This window comes from Macrobrachium nipponense, chromosome 14, assembly GCF_015104395.2.
Source record: "Macrobrachium nipponense isolate FS-2020 chromosome 14, ASM1510439v2, whole genome shotgun sequence".
NCBI classification, from domain to species: Eukaryota; Metazoa; Arthropoda; class Malacostraca; order Decapoda; family Palaemonidae; genus Macrobrachium; species Macrobrachium nipponense.
In genome coordinates, this window is record NC_087207.1 from 21,822,013 (window position 1) to 21,842,012 (window position 20,000).

The 20,000-nt window shown below is 34.1% G+C and overlaps 1 protein-coding gene across 1 annotated transcript in view; it reads left to right on the top strand.

The window, feature by feature from the left end:
* LOC135226380 (protein O-mannosyl-transferase TMTC1-like) overlaps positions 1-20,000 on the top strand; it is a 132,660-nt gene that overhangs the window by 56,675 nt on the left and 55,985 nt on the right. The window contains 1 exon segment of the mRNA XM_064265856.1: positions 14,757-16,001. Within this exon segment, the coding sequence (XP_064121926.1) occupies positions 15,547-16,001 (455 nt within the window). The 5' untranslated portion in view covers positions 14,757-15,546.

The window sequence follows — 20,000 nt, forward strand, 5'->3', positions numbered from 1 at the left end:
ATGTCAGAGACTCTCTCTCTCTCTCTCTAAGAGAGACAAGAAAGACAAAATCTGCAACCTTTGAAAAGAGGGAATTGCAGAGTTTGGAGAAAGATGTTACTACAAACATCCTAAGATATGTCAAAACTATGAAATATATGGTAAATGTGCATACTTAGATGGATATGGGATGATTGCAGAGATCTGCATCCAAAAATATGTAAAAACCTAAAAGAAGGAAAAGGATGTAAGTCGACAAAAAATGCAAATATATGCACCCTGTAGTCCATGAATCATAATCAAATAAATAACCAACCAAGTAATAAAAATAAAAAATCCAAAATAAGAAAGAAACAAATAAAGAGAGAAATCAAGAATATCAGGTAAAAGAGAAAAGCAAACCACCAATGAGATATGCAGAGGTGTCAGCAAAGAATTTCAAAGCATCAGCTCCGAAATTCTACTCAAGAGATAATAACTGTATTTATTATGCAAGAGGATATTGCGAGAAACGGAGAAAATTGCAGATTCAGACACAAAATGAATAATTATGATGAAGGAAGATCAAATATTATGGAAAAGTTGGATTTTTTTTTAATGTCAGAATTTCTGGAAATGAAAAAAAGAACAACATACCAGAACAGGAAAGAGACATGGGAAAATCCTTATTACTATCAGTATTAAATGAAGGAGAAAACACGCAAACCATCATAGTGATGAATGCGCAGGGTTTAGTTTACGAGTAACTCAAAAAGAAAAATAGAGTACTTAGAAGAACTAACCCAAAATGAAAAAGAAAATAGATATAATAATGAATATAAGTGAAACCTGGTATTCCCAAGAGACTGGGAATGATGATCAAATAAAAAGGGTTCCAATCTTATAGATCAGATAGAAAAAATAGGAATCAAGGGGGAACCGCAATATATGGGAGACAACAAGGAAAAATATATGAGAAATATAGTAACTCAGGAATGTGAACTAATAGCGGTAGAATTTGAATCTGAAAAATTGATGAACATAGTAATATATAGACCTCCTAATACTAAAGAGTTTGACTTAATAATTGAAAAATTGGATGATATATGTAGAAATCACAAGGACTGGACTATTCTCCTATCTGGTGACTTCAACTTTCCTTTCGTAGAATGGAAAGAACGAATAGGAGATTGTGGTTGTACTTATACATATAAAAAAGAGAGTAATAGTAGTGCGAAGATAAGAGGCAATTTGAAAAGCTATTAGATATGCTACTAGAATACAACATTCAAACAAATAAATCACCTGCCAACAAGAAAGGAAAAATACTTTAGACCTAGTATTTGTGAACGAGATGAATTATGTTAAAGAAATAATAGTTTATAATGCGAGTATTTCAGACCATAATGTCATAGAATTAACAGTCATTCCAAAGCAAGTGAAAATAGAGAGAATAAGCAAGAAATGAAAAATTGGGAAGGATATGGAAAATACAACTTCTACAGTAAAAATATAAAATGGTCAGAAATTAATGAAGAATTAAACAAAGATTGGGATGGGGAATAACATTTTCGTAAGTGATGACATAAGGGTAAATACGGAGATATTATATAAAATATTGGAGATAATAGTGGAAAAATATATACCGAAGAAGAAAAGTAAAACATCATTCATGCATACCAAGAGACAGAAGAATCTTGTTCCAGAAAATCAGAAAGTGGAAAAAAGGTCTTGCAAAAGAAAAATGCATGGAAAGTTATAGAACTAAAAAGTAAGATAGAAAATGCAGAAAAAAAGATTATACAATCAAAAGAAAATGAAAACGGACTTGGAAGAAAAAAACCCTATTAAATATCAAGCAAAACCCCAAACTATTATACTCATATGCGAAGAAGATGAATAAAAGAAGAATAGAAATAGGCCCTCTGAGAATTGAAGGGAGATTAACGAATGAAAAAAGGAAATTTGCAACATACTGGCAGAACGATATAAGAGAGAATTCACCCCTAGAATAGATAATGAAGATAATGATATAGAAGTAAGGGATGAAAATAGTGAATATTTAGCTGACATAGATATTAATGAAGCTGATATTGTGCAGGCTATTAATGAAATAAAAATGGAGCTGCTGCAGGGCCTGATGGAATTCCTGCTATTTTGTTAAAGAAAGTAGTTCATTCTATCGCAAAGCCACTTGCAATATTATTAAGACAAAGTGTAGATACAGGCAAGATATATGATGAGCACAAATTAGCGTATATTACCCCTACTTTCAAAAGTGGATCAAGACTAGAGGCAAGTAATTATAGGCCTGTGAGTCTAACATCACATATAATGAAAGTGTATGAAAGGGTAATGAAGAAAAATATTATGAAACATTTAATAAATAAAAAATAATTTGTTTAATAAAGGACAACATTGGTTTCGTACCCGGAAAAAGTACACAAACCCAACTGTTAGTCCACCGTGAAAACATATTCAAAAATATGAAAAGCGGAAATGAAACAGATGTGGTTTATTTAGACTTTGCAAAAGCTTTGATAAAGTAGACCATAATATATTAGCGAAGAAAAATTAGAAAACACAATATCGTGGATAAAGTAAGAAGATGGTTAAAAGAATTTTTACACAACAGAAAACAGACTAGTTATTGCAAACGACGAGAAATCGGATGAAGCCAAGGTTAATATCCGGTGTGCCGCAAGGTACGGTGTTAGCTGCAATACTGTTTGTTATTATGATTGAAGACATAGACAATAATGTTAAGGATTCGGTAGTGAGTAGTTTGCAGATGACACAAGAATAAGTAGAGAAATTACTTGTGATGAAGATAGGACGCTCTACAAGAGACCTTACAAAGTATATGATTGGGCAGAGTAAATAGGATGGTATTTAACTCTGATAAATTTGAATCAATAAATTATGGAGACAGAGAAAGAAAGCTATATGCATATAAGGGACCTAATAATGAGACCATCACAATAAGGAAGCAGTTAAAGACCTTGGTGTGATGATGAATAGGAACATGTTATGCAATGATCAAATAGCAACTCTGTTGGCAAAATGTAAAGCAAAAATGGGAATGTTGTTACGGCACTTCAAAACAAGAAAAGCTGAACACATGATTATGCTTTATAAAACATATGTTCGTAGTCCACTGAATATTGCAATATGATATGGTACCCACACTATCAAAAGGATATTGCACAAATAGAGAGTGTACAAAGGTCCTTTACAGCTAGAATAGAAGAAGTTAAGGACCTAGACTACTGGGAAAGACTACAATTCTTAAAATTATATAGTCTGGAAAGGAGGAAGAAGAACGCTACATGATAATTCAGGCATGGAAACAGATAGAAGGAATAGCAGAAAATATCATGGAACTAAAAATATCAGAAGAGCAAGCAGAGGTAGATTAATAGTGCCCAAAAAATATACCAGGAAAAAATAAGGAAAGCACACAGGACATTAATCCACTACGCACCAGCATCGATAATGCAGCGTCTATTCAATGCGTTGCCAGCTCATCTGAGGAATATATCAGGAGTGAGCGTAGATGTGTTAAGAATAAGCTCGACAAATATCTAAACTGCATCCCAGACCATCCAAGATTGGAAGATGCAAAATATACCGGAAGATGTACTAGCAACTCTCTGGTAGACATTAGAGGTGCCTCACACTGAGGGACCTGGGGCAACCCGAACAAGATGTAAGGTCTGTAAGGTAAGGTAAGGTCTCTCTCTCTCTCTCTCTCTCTCTCTCTAAAAAAATACCTTCCAAAATATGTGATATATTATTACAACAGTAATTCATCCACTGCATTATCCTACTCTCTCTCTCTCTCTCTCTCTCTCTCTCTCTCTCTCTCTCTCTCAAAAATAATACCTTTCAAAATATCTGATATCATATGACAACATTAATTCATTTACTTCATTATCATACTATATCGGAGACTCTCTCTCTCTCTCTCTCTCTCTCTCTCTCTCTCTCTCTCTCTCTCAGTACTTTTCAAAATGTCACGGTCGGTTGTGTAATATATTGGTACATTAATTATGACTTTGAAAGATTATTCTTGTCTGAAAGTCTTGTCATTATTTCCACCAGAAACACCAAATACATAAAAGTAACTGTAAGTCAGTCCTAAATAAAAATTAAAAGTAACTGTAAGTCAGTCCTAAATAGAAATTAAAAGTAACTGTAAGTCAGTCCTAAATAAAAATTAAAAGTAACTGTAAGTCAGTCCTAAATAAAAATTAAAAGTAACTGTAAGTCAGTCCTAAATAAAAATTAAAAGTAACTGCAAGTCAGTCCTAAATAAAAATTAAAAGTAACTGTAAGTCAGTCCTAAATAAAAATCAAAAGTAACTGTAAGTCAGTCCTGAATAAAAATTGAAAGTAACTGTAAGTCAGTCCTAAATAAAAATTAAAAGTAACTGTAAGTCAGTCCTAAATAAAAATTGAAAGTAACTGTAAGTCAATCCTAAATAAAAATTAAAAGTAACTATAAGTCAGTCCTAAATAAAATTTAAAAGTAACTGTAAGTCAGTCCTAAATAAAAATAAAAGTAACTGTAAGTCAGTCCTAAATAAAAATTGAAAGTAACTGTAAGTCAGTCCTAAATAAAAATTGAAAGTAACTGTAAGTCAGTCCTAAATAAAAACTAAAAGTAACTGTAAGTCAGTCCTAAATAGAAATTCAACAGCCATGACTGAAGTGATATCACAGTAACTGATGATGAACACAAACGAGTACAAAAATGAGCAAAAGAATCGAGTTTTCTGTACAGCGTATAATCGAGGCCACCTAAAACCGATCTATCTTGCAATGGTCTCGGTATAATGCTGTATGAGCCGCGTCCCGTGAAACTCTCAGCCGGCCGTGATGGCCTGTGTTGTTGCGCTACCAGACGCATGATCATGGCTTCATTTAACTGTAAGTAAAATAAATAATTACTGAGGCTAGATGGCTGAAATTTGGTGTGCTTGATGATTGGAAGGTGATCGATTCAAATACCAATTTTCAGCTCTCTAGCCTTATTGGTTTTTAAGATCTGAGGGCGGACAGAAAAAGTGCTGACGGACAGACATAGCCATTGAAATATCTTTTACAGAAAACTAAATACGATGTTGAATTCACAGCCCACATCAAAAGTGGTCTCATGTCACTGCAGACTTTATTTTTTCAAACTTTTAAGCGGTTGTTGAAGACCACAAAAATACTTGCGAGTCAATTCTAGCTCGAATTAGCTACAATTGACAAAAGTGGCCTTCTGTCAACGCCCAACTTTAAAAAATAAAAAAAAAAAAAAAAAAAAAAAAAAAAAAAAAATAAAAAAAAAAAAAAAAAAAAAAAAAAAAAAAAAAAAAAAAAAAAAAAAAAAAAAAAAAAAAAAAAAAAAAAAAAAAAAAAAAAAAAACATTTCAGCTCGGCGATGCTGCTCGTCTATACTTCAAGGCTTGGAATTCCAGTGCTAAATGGGGCATTTTGGAATTGGCAACTGTTTGAGACTTTTTTTTTTTTTTTTTTTTTTTTTTGTTTTTTTTTTTTAAGGAAGAAGTAATGTGGATGTTAACTTGGCTGCGAAGAGAAGGATACATTATATATTTATCCCTCAAAGGGAGACAGTGACAGGTAGATATTTAGGCAGATATTCTCATAGATCATGAATAGTTGAGAAAGAGAGAGAGAGAGAGAGAGAGAGAGAGAGAATCTTCTGTGTAATAAATAGCCTCTCACACAGACAGTGACATTACACAGAGATCTTGCATTGTTATAAACTAATTATTTTGTGAGAGAGAGAGAGAGAGAGAGAGAGAGAGAGAGAGAGAGAGAGAGAGAGAGAGAGCGCTTCAACGTAATAAATAGTCTGACAGACAGACAGAAACATTACACAAGATCATGAATTGTTATAAACTAATTAATTTGAGAGAGAGAGAGAGAGAGAGAGAGAGAGAGAGAGAGAGAGAGAGAGAGAGAGAGCTTTAATGTAATAAGTAGTCTTGCAGACAGACATTACATAAGAGATCATGCATTTGTTTATAAACTAATTTTGAGGAGAGATAGGAGAGAGAGAGAGAGAGAGAGAGAGAGAGAGAGAGAGAAGTTCCTCGTCATATTCATTCAATAGTTTTTATTTCCATTTCTTTTCATTCCAACCATCGTTAAATTATATGACATTCTCTCAATTCTTTTGTCTTCCTTTTTTCTTTCATAAATTCTGCTTCGTTTCTTCTATTCTTGGCATTATTGTTATTCCTTTATTCTTTGCTTCGCAACATTTTCTCGATAAATTTAGAATAATAACACAATGCATATTTTGCTCGAATTAATATTTGTGCTCGTTTAAGTTTTCTGTAAAAGAAAAACAACTAATGAGATGGCTATTAGTCTGTCCGTCCGCACTTTTGCTTTTCCGGCTCCTCAGATCTTATAAAATACAAAAGGTAGAGGGCTGCAAATTGGTATGTTGGTCATCCAGCCTCCAACCATCAAAAGTACCAAATTGCAGCCCTCTAGCCTCAATAGTTTTTAATACATTAATTCAGTATTTTACCTTATAAAGCTCAATAATATAATAATAATAATAATAATAATAATAATAATAATAATAATAATAATAATAATAATAATACTATCAGTGCATTACCTTATATGCCTGTACCCCAAAAATATAATTGACATATTTTTATCATTTATAAGATGCAAGTAATTTTGTATGCTCGCTTGGGTACGCTCCATGATGTATGCCTCCTTCAGTATGCTCCCGTCTATATGCTCCCTTGTGTATGCCCCGTCTGTATGCTTCCTTCTATATGCTCCTTTGTGTATGCTCCTGTCTGTATGATATGCTCCCTTGTGTATGCTCCTGTCTGTATGCAACCTTCTGTTTCTATATGCTCCCTTGTGTAAGCTCCTGTCTGTATGCTACCTTCTATATGCTCCCTTGTGTAAGCTCCTGTCTGTATGCTACCTTCTATATACTCCCTTATGTATGCCCCATCTGTATGCTACATTCTATATAGTCCCTTATGTATGCCCCCGTTTGTATGCTACCTTCTATATGCCCCTTTCTATATGCTCCATTTTGAGCTCCTGTATGCTGCATTCTATATGCTACCTTCTGTGCAAATCCGTCTCAGGAATAAGTAAAATGAACTCGAAGAAACTGAAGAAAAGTACAGAACCTTTATCAATGTTTATACCCACGAAACCCAACCACAATCTCTCTCTCTCTCTCTCTCTCTCTCTCTCTCTCTCTCTCTCTCTCTCTCTCTCTCTCTCTCTCTCTCTGTATGCTTCCAGTACAGATTGCTGTGAAAATTTGGGAAGGGATTTCTTTCAATAGAAATGTTATATATCTTAATAGGGAAATTACTGACATTTTACCTGTTCAGTCAGCTGATTCCGAATGGTAATGTTGTCTTTATATTAGCAAGATATCAAGGGACAAATATTTTCTTGTTACGAATACCGGATAATATATTTTGAAAGAAATCTCGTATAAATACTCAGAGCTGACGTATAGCAGGGGTTATACCTGGATTTGCCTAAAGCGAAAGACATTTCCATCTTTACCTCGAGCATCCTAGAAATTCAGAATCAGCATCATTTCCCCATAAGGTTTGCAAAAGTCTGTAGATATATATATATATATATATATATATATATATATATATATATATATATATATATATATATATATATAGTAGAGGGAAAGAGAGGAGACTAACAGATAGAGTGAGAGAGAGATATTGCAATTCAGGTTTTGAATGAGAATTAAAAAAAAAAATATTCATTATGGCGAAATAATGTATAACAAGAATAGGCTTATAATGAGTCTATTCATGATCAAGGATAGGTCTGTTGTGCATCATATATGTCATTCGCTTTTAAAATGAGAGCAAAATAAGATAATCAGTCACTCGTACATGCTTTCTGGTCACGATTCTTTAAATTGAGACTCGCCTGCTCTCTCTCTCTCTCTCTCTCTCTCTCTCTCTCCTCTCTCTCTCTCTCTCGGCATTTTCTGGCTCGATATTCCTTAATCAGAACAGTTTTTAATATCACAGAATATATATATATATATATATCATATATATATATATTTATATATATATATATATATGCATAACTATATACACTTTGATTACATAATTTAAGTCCATACCCACGTTTGTTTTAATATATATTAAAGCAAAATACGATGGTAAAAAACGTTGCCACATCGAAATAGACATGATGCTCATTACACCTCAAATGGGATTTCGTGTTGCACAAGTCAAAATCACTCACACACAAACGAACACACACACTATTCAAATCAAACCAAAGAGAGAGACAGAGAGAGAGCGAGGAACCCTTCTCCTCCTCCTCCTCCTACTCCTCCTCCTCCTCCTCCTCCTCCTCCTCCGTGCCGGGATTTCCAACTTGTAACGACCGTACAGATTTGTTGTTTCATTAGGGCCAGAGTTATTTATGGCCCTTATCAGCGCGCGCTCATGAGTGCGACGCCGACTCTCAATCACAGGAGTAAATTGCCAGTTCTAATGGCAATCCGTTATCAGCGATAGAATGACCAGCACTGCTGCTCTCGCTGCTGTGGATTGGTATACCAGCCTTGTTCCGGGTAATGATCCGATTGTCAATATGAGAGAGAGAGAGAGAGAGAGAGAGAGAGAGAGAGAGAGAGAGAGAGAGAGAGAGGTGAAATCACTGAGGATATTTGGGGGATTCGTGCTGGTTGCGTTATTTTGGGGTTTATCCAGGTGAGGTTGTTTTAGGGGAAAAATGTAGGTGAGGTTATTTGATGGTTTATGCAGGTGAGGTTATTTTGGGGAAATATGCATGTGAGGTTATTTGGGGAAATATGCAGGTGAGGTTATTTTGGGGGGAAATATGCATTTGTGGATATTTGGAGAATATGCAGGTGTGGTTGTTTTGGGGAAATATGCAGGTGAGGTTATTTGGGGTTTATGCAGGTAAGGTGATATTGGGTGTTTATACAGTTGAGGTTATTTGGGGTTTTAATCTTGGCAGATATGTAGGTGAGGTTATATGGTGGTTTATGCAGGTGTGAGGTTATTTATAGAATAGGCAGGTGAGGTTATTTGGGGTAATTTGTAGGTGAGGTTATTTGGGGTAATATGCAGGTGAGGTTATTTGGTGTTTATGCAGGTGAGGTGACATGGAGGTTTATAAAATTGAGGTTATTTGGGATTTTATTCTTGGCAAATATGTAGGTGAGGTCATATGGGGGTTTATGCAGGTGTGAGGTTATTTGGGGAAATACGTGGAAAAACGAATTACCATCAACAGCTGTTTCAGTGTTTGTTGTCTACCGGTCAGATTTTGCAGTGGTGATTTGTTTTATGACTGGGCAGTTTTGTTAGTATGAACTGGGGGAAGGCGGGGGGGGGAGGGGGGGGGGAGTGGGGTGAGATGGATAGGAGGAGGTTTTAAGGGGATTAAAATAACCCTCCCTTCATTCGCGCGTTTTGTATAATTGGTTTGAGTATCCGAGCTAATATTTGTTCATTTATATTCGTTCTTACCAAAAGAGATGGCCTCCATTGGATGCTTTGTTGATACCTCCGCGCAGACACTTATAAAATGTTTAGGTTTCTAACAAAGAACTCAGTTTATAATTCTGGAATGCATTTTGAATGTCAAAGGGATGTAACATTTCGCAATGGTTCTACTTTGAAAACAAGCCATGAGCCAACCTCCAGCTTACTCGAGGTACGTGCTAAAATCTACGGTCAAATAGAGCATTGTTTCACCACGAAAATTAAAATAAATGAGCTACATTTTATTAGGAATAATTGCTCTGTACTGTTTAACATGCACATTATTTATTTTTTCCCTTTTCTTTCTGAAAAATAAATCATAAATATCCTATCCTAAAATTCCTGTATCTTTAACTCAACGCAAAACATCTTTTTCAGACCTTTTTAGGCTTTTCTAAATACCTTTTTTACCACCCAACAAGAACAAGAACAACAACAATAGAATAGTTTGTAGGCTTACTCCCCAAGTAAGTGGAAATATAAGTAAAATTTCTGTATATATAGTGACTGACACAGGAGTGTAAGGTATGTCTGGATGAAGGAAAGATTCCGAAGGAATGAGCTAGGGGAATAATTGTTCAACTATTAGAATAAATCCTGTTGTACTGTCAGACAGAAATGACGTCATCTGTCATCTGTCAACAGTGCGTTTTTAATCATACTTTTAGTGTGATTTAAGATATAGTTAAAGTCACTAATGGTGACCTTGTAATCGATATTCCCAAATCTTCGGCTCTGCCATAGATTCTGGTTTCCAGTATTATTTGAGTTCCTTTTCCAGTGCTTAGTTAATATTATTTGAGTTCCAGTTGAATGTACGCATTGTTTGATAAATGATGCATTAAGTTTGTTGCGTTATTATAATAATTACCGTTTCATTTTTTTCTAGAGCTCTATAATCTCTCGTGTCTTTCATCTGTTCTTTTGTTATTTTATTATCATTAATATCTTTTGTTTAATCCTGTCTCCCTTGCTTATCAACTTCGTCATTAACGTTTTAAGCGGAGTGAACTGAAATAAACCTCATTACGATTAGAACAGTATTGGTTTGCGCGTTTGTGTGGGGAGGTTGAGGGAGACTATACTCTGTTTTTTTTCATCTGTCCAGCAGCCTGTAGTGTTTTTGTATGGTAACACTGCGTCCCGGGCTTTAGATAGTTACGCTATGTTTAAGTTTTAGGTAAATAAAAGGATATCTGGGTGTACATTTGCAACTGAAAAGGTTTTTAATAATTTACGTATGCGAATTTACACTGTTGAATATACGAAATAGGTAATTACTATAATAGTTGGATGTAAGCTGAATGTAACTATCTAAAGCCCTGACGCAGTGTTACCATACAACACACACAGGCGATGGACAGATGAAAAAAAAAACAGAGTATTGAGGGGGAGATGGAGAGAGGGAGAATGGGGGAGGTAGGAAGAAAGGCTCCTGATGTTGAGAGAACCCAAGAGAATTGAAGAGTATATATTCGTCAACGTCGTGGAAGACACGACTCGTGTAAGCTGTGTCTCAAGTTTGATGGACACATGTCAGGACGATAATGACTCCGTGAGTCTTTCTGCTTGAGAGAGAGAGAGAGAGAGGAGAGAGAGAGAGAGAGAGAGAGAGAGTCTGCAATGTGAAATATAAACATTTTGTTGAAGAAAAAAGGAATGTATTTAGACCAGGTGCTTTTGTTGTCAAAGGCTGCTGGTACGTAATACATAGAAGTCGTAATTGTGAATTAAAATCGTCTTGAGGTACGTCCACACTACAGTATACCACATGACGTAAACAAGTAGGTAACTTATTGTCCACACATCGTATACATGTTGCATACAAGTCAACGACTTCTTTGTAGTCCTAACCGGTGCTTCATGCGATTATGCAGCATTTACTAAGGATTCGATCTCCAGTAAAGTCGTCCACTTGTTTACAACCTGTTGGTGATATCTATGCGAAAATTGCCGATGTGTCTTGAACATGTTGTATACTGTAGTGTGAACAGAACCTTAGAGTATCTCGAGTAAGTAATCTTCTTTCTCACGGTTGTTGACTTGTCTTCAACATGTTTGTGATATGTATGCTACAAGTTGCTGACGTGTCTTGAACATGTCGTATACTGTAGTGTGAACAGAACCTTACAGTATCTCCATATTTTTCTTTTTTCTTACTGTTGTTGACTTGTTTTTCACATGTTTTATGATATGTATATATACTAACAGTTACTGACGTGTCTTGAACATTGACTTGTTTTCAACATGTTTATGATATATATACAAGTTACTGACGTGTCTTGAACATGTCGTATACTGTAGTGTGGCTGCAGCCGTAGACTATTTCACTTTATCTCTCTTTTTTTTTAGTGTTTCCTGCCTTTGCAATAAAGTTCACTCCTTAACCATTATTTAGCCCTTTCTCGTTAGGATCTAAAAAAAAAAAAAAATTTTAACCATTGGAAACTCACCTTGGAAAGACTGCCCTAATTTAAGTCTTAATGATAGGAATGAATCCTTTAAAACCTCAAAAGACCTTCATTAAAAAGTTGCTTTTATTTTTCGCCTTCAAATTAATTTCCTATGTGAATGGCTTCGTTTTTTCCCTTCCAGTTGGTCTCCAGTGACGATGCCTTCGTGTTTCTCTCCCCAGTTAATTTGCACTATGAAAGGCTTCATTTTTTGTTTCCATGAATCTTTTATGGTTATTGACTCTCGACGAGAAATGGCATCGTTTTTTGGGGGGTTTTCTGAAAAGAAAACTATTGTGCCGCCTTTGTCTGTATGTTCGTCCGCACTTTTTCTGTCCGCCCTCAGATCCTAAAAACTAAGGAGGCTAGAGGGCTGCAAATTGGTGTGTTGATCATTCACTCTCCAATCATCAAACATACCAAATTGCAGCCCTCTAGCCTCAGTAGTTTTTATTTTATTTCAGGTTAAAGGTTTTTTTATTTAAGATTTAAGTTACCTATAGTCGTGCGTCTGGTAACGATATAGGCCAGGCCGCCACCGGCCCGTGGTTAAAGTTTCATGGGCCGCGGCTCTTACGGTATTATATCGAGGCCACCGAAAGATATATCTTTTTTCTGTGGCCTTGACTATACGCTGTACAGGAAAGTCGACTGCGCCTAAGAAACTTGGGTGTAATTTTTATCTATTTTGTGCAGTCATTGGGTTTCAGTGCAGAATAGAAAATAAAATAGTTTTGAATATTCTCGGATTACTAAAACTTCCAAAATTCCATACAAAGACTGCAAAAGGCTTTCACTAAAGAATCATAGGAGATGCCGTTTCATGAACCCTTGTAAAAAGCAAGCCCCCCATTTTCTAAATTTTTAACCTTCCCCCCCCCGCCCCCCGTAAAGGGGAAGGTTAATAATACAGAAAAAGTTTAAAATATTCTCGTTGTACCTAAAAATTTTATTTCCATGAAAGGTTCCTGCGCAGCCTTCACTAGGAACTCTTAGAGACACCATCCATTAAACCTTTGTAGGCAATTTCCCGCCTCCCCCCCCCACCCCGGTTCCCGGATAAGTTAACCTGCCCCCCCAGCGAAGGTTGATAATATATAAAAAAATTAAATATTCTCGGGTGTTACTAAAAATTTATTCCATTGAAAGTTCCAAGGGCAGCCTTCAAAACTTAGGAGACACCATCCATGAAACCTTTGTAGGCAATTTCCCGCATGCCCCCCCCCCCCGCCCCCCCCAACCCCGTCCCGGATAAGTATAACCCGTCCCACCCAGCGAAGGTTGATAATATATATATAAAAAAAAATATGTCGGGTTGCTAAAAATTACTTCATAAAAGGCCAGCCTGTAGTAGAAACTGGTGGAGAGAGAGAGAGAGAGAGAGAGAATGAGAGAGAGAGAGAGAGAGAGACCTTCTCTCTAAACTCTCGTTAGCAATTTCCCTGCAGATTTATTTCCCCCCCCTCCCCCCAATAGCCACACCACCCCCACCCCACAACGAGACCAAACTTCAGCGATAATGCAGAATCGCAGTTCAAAACTGTATCAGATTTATGCGCTGTAAATCAAAGTAATAGAGACATTCAATATACCCTAATGGTTCTATCACGGTCACTTAACCCGTAGCCCCGGGATTTATGGCGCTCTGGGCGAAACCCGTTTTGTCGGATAAATTTCCTTTGTCAACAAAAAAATCGCGGCTCGTTCGTTGTGTACCAGCTACAGATGTCAGCGGAGGCTGTTCACTGGGATGGGAGACTCGTATCGGGAAACGGTCCGGTCTTTTCATGCGACGATCCAGAGCATCGTTTGCAGGGTGGACAGTTTTCAGATCTAGATTTTTTAGATGCTGAACGCATCCATGTGCCATAAACTTTCATAGAGGACAATTGAATAAAAGGGGACCCTAATCCTTCATTGGCAATTCGAACACATTCACAAGATGGGCAGTTTCCAGTTACAGATTTATAGATGCTGAACGCATCCATCAGCCATAAACTCTCATAGAGAACATTAACCAAATGGGACTCTGATCTTTCATTTGGCAAATCGAACATATTTACCAAGATGGGAGCTTTTTAAAAATGAGATTGTTAGATATGAAACGCATTAACCTGGGTATAATTTTTCGCTGAAAACATATCTGATTTGAAAATGACATGTCCGGGATTTTAAGTAGAGATTTGCTTTGGATCCCTGTCTGTTAATGAAATGTGTTATATATTCGTTTATTTATTTATTTATTCATGTGTTGATTTTAGTTGAAAAATTTTTACGAAGTGATATATATATATATATATATATATAATATATATATATATATATATATATATCTATATATATGTGTGTGTGTGTGTGTGTGTGTGTGTGTGTGTGTGTGTGTGTGACTGTGTGTGTGTGTGTGTGTGTGAGTACATAAATATATATATATATATTATATATATATACTATATATATATATATATATATATATATATATATATATATATATATATATACATATATTATACATATAGATGTGTAGAGGTGTGTGAATTTAAATATTTTTATAATATAATATCTATATTATATATATAATATGTGCTTATATTTGCATGAGAGAGAGAGAGAGAGAGAGAGAGAGAGAGAGAGAGAGAGAGAGAGAGAGAGAGATTTGCATAAACCACAGTGCATTGACATTGTTTTATGCATCAGTTTTGTGCTCTACCTCAGATCATCCCCATATTCCCCGGAGTCGAAGACAATTCATTAATCATTTTCTCTCTCTCTATCTTTCCAGAACAGTGAGGCGAACTCCGACAATGTCTCTTTACTCGTGAAGTGGCGTTTATCTCCGAAATGAAAAAGTGTTGATAGGAAAGTCCCGATACCGCAAAAAAATATAATAATAAAATAAAATAAAAGTGCGAGAGGAAAAAGAAAGAGAGAGAAATAAAGCGAGAAACCTTTCGTTGGATTACGAAACGATAACCCCTGGGGAATCAGAGGGATTACGAAATTGTAGGCCCAAGGGGATTTCAAGGGGATTCGAAACCATAGGTCCTGGGGATTTAGGGGGATTTCGAGACCATAGGCCCCCAGGGGTTTGTAAGGGATTTAGAAAACGTAAGCCCCGTGGGATTTGGATGGATGTCGAAGCCATAGTCCCCAGGAGATTTAAGGGATTTGGAAACCATAGGCCCCTGGGGATTAGAGGGATTTAGAAACCATAGCCCCCCTGGGGATTTAGAGGAATTTGGAACCATAGGCCCCAGGGGATTTGAAGGGATTTGGAAACAATAGCCCCTCCCTGGGGATTTAGAGGGATTTTGAAACAATAGGCCCCAGGGGATTTGGAGGGATTTGGAAACCACTGACCTTCTGGGGATTTAGAGGGGTTTCGTAGCCATAGGCGCCCTAGGGATTTGGAAACCTTAGGTCCCCTGGGGATTTGGAGGGATTTGGAAACCACATGCCCTCTGGGGATCTGGAAACCGTTGGCTCCCTTGGGATTTAGAGGGATTTGGAAACCAGTCCCGGGGTATTTAGAAGGGTTTCGTAGCCATAGGCCCTGGGGGGATTTCGAAACCATGTCATGCACAATGCTCGAACGGGAAGACTCCCCTTGCCTTCTGTGTTCTCAAACGTCCACCTGGAGGAGACGGAAAAGAGCAACGCCTCCAAACTGTCCCTCGAGTTCCAGGTGTAGTGGCTACACCTCCACCAACACCTACACCCCGGGAGGAGGCCCTTGCTGCTGCATGAGGGCTGAATGCCTCTCGAACGACGAACAGGACGTGTCAGAAGAGGAGGAGGAACCTCCCACTTGGCTCTACATGACAGTTTGGATAGCCAGCGTCGCCGTCTACCTCAACGGCCTGGCTGGAGACTTCGTCCACGACGACATCAGCGCCATCAAAACAAACCCGGATGTTTTGGGAACTAACCACGTGTCCCGGGTGTTCTTCAACGACTACTGGGGCAAGCCCATGGCCGATCCTTCTTCTCACAAGTCCTACAGGCCTTTCACCATTCTCACCTTCAGGTAGGTTGAGGTGTTGGTGTTTGGGGACTTATAATCCGAGTGTTTGTTGACCTTTCTTTCTTTCTGAATTGCTGGATGTTCTGCCATCATGGCTCCGAGATATTTATAGAAAATGGGAATTTAAGTTTTCATAAAACGTTTGTTTCATCAGTTTAAGTTTATAATTTTGGATTTCTTCGGGAACTGGACTAATTTTGAGAATAAGGATTTAAGCTTTCAGAAAAATTAGAATTTCAACTGTTTAGATTAAAAATCTTAATATGTTCCTTTCTTTACAATCTAGATTCATGTTTTTTTTTTTAAATGGGAATTCAAGATGTCTTAATTACACCTTTTAAGCTCTCTAATGACACTAATTCCTTACTTTCGTTATTGGTTTTTTTTATTATGTACTCAGAATCTGAATTTTTTTCCAAGAAAATGGAAATTTAGTGTTTTCGTAAAATTATTAGTCCATTTTATTTTTAAACACTACATATTCGTATGCTACAATTTAGAATCTGTTTTAGAAAACAGTTTCAGCAACGGAAATTTCAGCTTTCATATATATATATATATATATATATATATATATATATATATATATATATATATATATATCTATATATATATATATATATATATATATATATATATATTTATATATATATATATATATATATATATATATATATATATATATATATATATATATATATATATATACTTTTAGATGGAGTCAATTGACACACACTTTTGGATGGGGTCAGATCAGGAAGGGTCATTCATTCATCAACTTCCGCACTGAAGTACCAAGAGGCTCTTCCTCATCGTCATAATCCTTGATAACATTACACTGTATCACAAAATGACAATTCTAAATACTGTGAAAAACGATGAATGTCCTCTTTTGCATAAATTCCTTCGCGCGAATAATCTCTTCTTAAGCCTTATAACACTCTTAGAATGAGACACACACAATTATTTCAGCAATTTTATCAACAGCTTTTACCTTAGTGTTATTTTAACATCATGGATTATTTCATTAAACATTAATATATGAATGTTTACTTTGTAATCGAGTTATGCAGTCAGACAATTCTGTTTATCAGGTCAACATGGTATTTATTAGACTGGGCAGGTGGTTACTATAAGTTGGGGTGGCCTTATGTATATATATATATATATATATATATATATATATATATATATATATATATATATATATATATATAGAGAGAGAGAGAGAGAGAGAGAGAGAGAGAGAGAGAGAGAGAGAGAGAATATAAGTTGGCACAACTGCAAAATTTAATCTTTCTAATTAGGAGAGAGAGAGAGAGAGAGAGAGAGAGAGAGAGAGAGAGAGAGAGAGAGAGAGAATATGAGTTGGCAAAAGTGCAACTCTTAATAACAATGTAAATATGAAGGATTTTCAAGTCATTACTTCAACCCTATGCAAATGATTATGAATTAATCTGTTCCTCATTTGCAACATTCCTCACGAAATACGATATATATAATATATATATATATATTATCTTAATATATGTATATTATTATATATATATATAATATATATATATTAATTTTAATCTTTTAAATTTTAAAATAAAACCCAAATATATGTAACATATATAATACATATATATATATCTATTTATAATATATATTCTCTATATTATATCTATATAATATATAATATATATATATTATATATATATATATAATAATTATATATATATATCGTATTTCGTGAGGAATGTTGCCAAATGAGGAACAGATTAATTCATAATCATTTGCATAGGGTTGAAGTAATGACTTGAAAATCCTTCATATTTACATCGTTATTAAGAGTTGCACTTTTGCCAACTCATATTCTCTCTCTCCCCCCCCCCCCTCTTCTCTTTCTCTCCTTCCTCTCCTCTCTTCTCTCTCTCTCGTCTCTCTGCTTCTTCTCTCTCTCTCTCTCTTCTCTCTCTCTCTCTTGTTCTAGTTATTATTTTTTTATTTTTTTTATTCATCATAGTTACTAGTATTTTTTATATTTTTATTTTTATTATATTTCATTTGTTTTTTGTTTTTTATTTTTATTAGTTATGTTTTACTTTTTATTTCACCATTTTTAGTTTATTTTTAATTTATTTATTTTATTTCAAATATTTTATTTCAATTTATTATTATTTTCTTTTTATTTATATTTTATTATCTTTATTTATTTTTATTTTTAATATTATTTTATTTTCATTATTTTCTTTTTAATTTTGAGATGTTTTCTTATGCATTATAATTATTTTTATTTTTTATTTTTTTATTCTATAATTTATATGAATATTTTTTATTATTATTTATATTACTTCTATCCTTATTATAATTTACATTTTCATTTTCATTTTTATTAGTGTTATTACTATTATTTTTATTTTTATTTTTATTATTTATAATTTTCTTATTATTTCATTATTTTTATTTTTTGTTTTGTTAATTGTGTTATTGTGTTAAATATTTTTATTTCAATTTATTATTTTTTTTTTATTATTATTTTATTATTATTTTCATTAATATTATCATATTTTTGTTTTATTTTTATTTTTATTTTATTGTTGCTGATTATAAATTTATTAATTTTTTACTATATTATTTACAAAATTATTACTATTATTTTCTTACTTTTATTACAATTATCATTTTTTTACATTTTTAAAATTATTAATATACTTTGCTATTCTTATATTTTTTTAATTTTTCATATGTATTGCATATATATTGAAATTTTATTATTATTTTACTAATTGTATTTTTATTTTTATAATTTTATCATTATTTTTATTTTTACATTTATTGTTTGCATTATTAAATTTCATTATTATCAGTTCACTATAGCTGGTTCACTTAAGGTAGATTCTTGGATGAGCCGTATGCTTACGAGACGTTTGTTTGGCGGCCGCTGATTGGTTGGTACCGGGAGGGAGGTAGTTCCCAGCCAATCAGCGCAGGCCAAACAAACGTCTGGTAGGCATAGGGCTCACCAAAGAATCTACCTTAAGTGAACCAACTATAGTTGTATGTATATTATTCTTTTTATTCGCATTTTTATTATTTTCATATTTATAACTATTAATTTGAGGTTCATTTTTATTACTATTATTATATTTATGCTTCATTTCCATTAGTTTTATTTGTATTTTTTATTTTAATTTCAATTAATATTACTTCAGTAGTTTTATCTTTATTATTACGGAGCTAACCATCTATTAAACGTGTTAAATTAAAAGTAATTGCTGCCTCAGCTGCAGCAACTTTATGTAGGTCTGTTATCATCGGCATGATTTTTTCATTGTTGCTTAAACTGCTGAACAATGCACCGAAGGTTGGCATGTCTGAAACAGGTAATCATGAAAGTCAATTTTAATTTTACTCAAAGATGGCAGAGGCTATAGTTAAACCTTCGTTGTGTAACCCGTAGAGTATTTTAAGGTAACATTTTATTCGAAGTCTGTAGTCTGACTACTCCTTGACACTACTTAAACAGGCTAGTAGAGCGCCTATGTTGGCCATTTTCACATGAAGTGTGAAGATCAGTGTATATATTTATATTTCAATTTTTACATATAGACTATGATATAAGAGTCACTCTCTCTCTCTCTCTCTCTCTCTCTCTCTCTCTCTCTCTCTCTCTCTCTCTCTTGATACCTATTATTATTATTATTATTATTTTATTATTATTATTATTCTTATTATTATTATTATTATTTTATTATTATTATTATTATTATTATTATTATTATTATTAATTATTATTGAATTTATATTACTATTATTATTATTATTATTATTATTGTGAATTTATATTGCTATTATTATTTTAATTGTATTTTATATTTTTATTTTATTTTCATCATTTTTACTTTTCTGATTATTTTTTATTTTTGTAATTTTTATATAATCATTTTCATTAATTTAATTTTTTTTTATTTATATTTACTATATATTTATATTTTTTTTATTGATATTGCTTAGTTT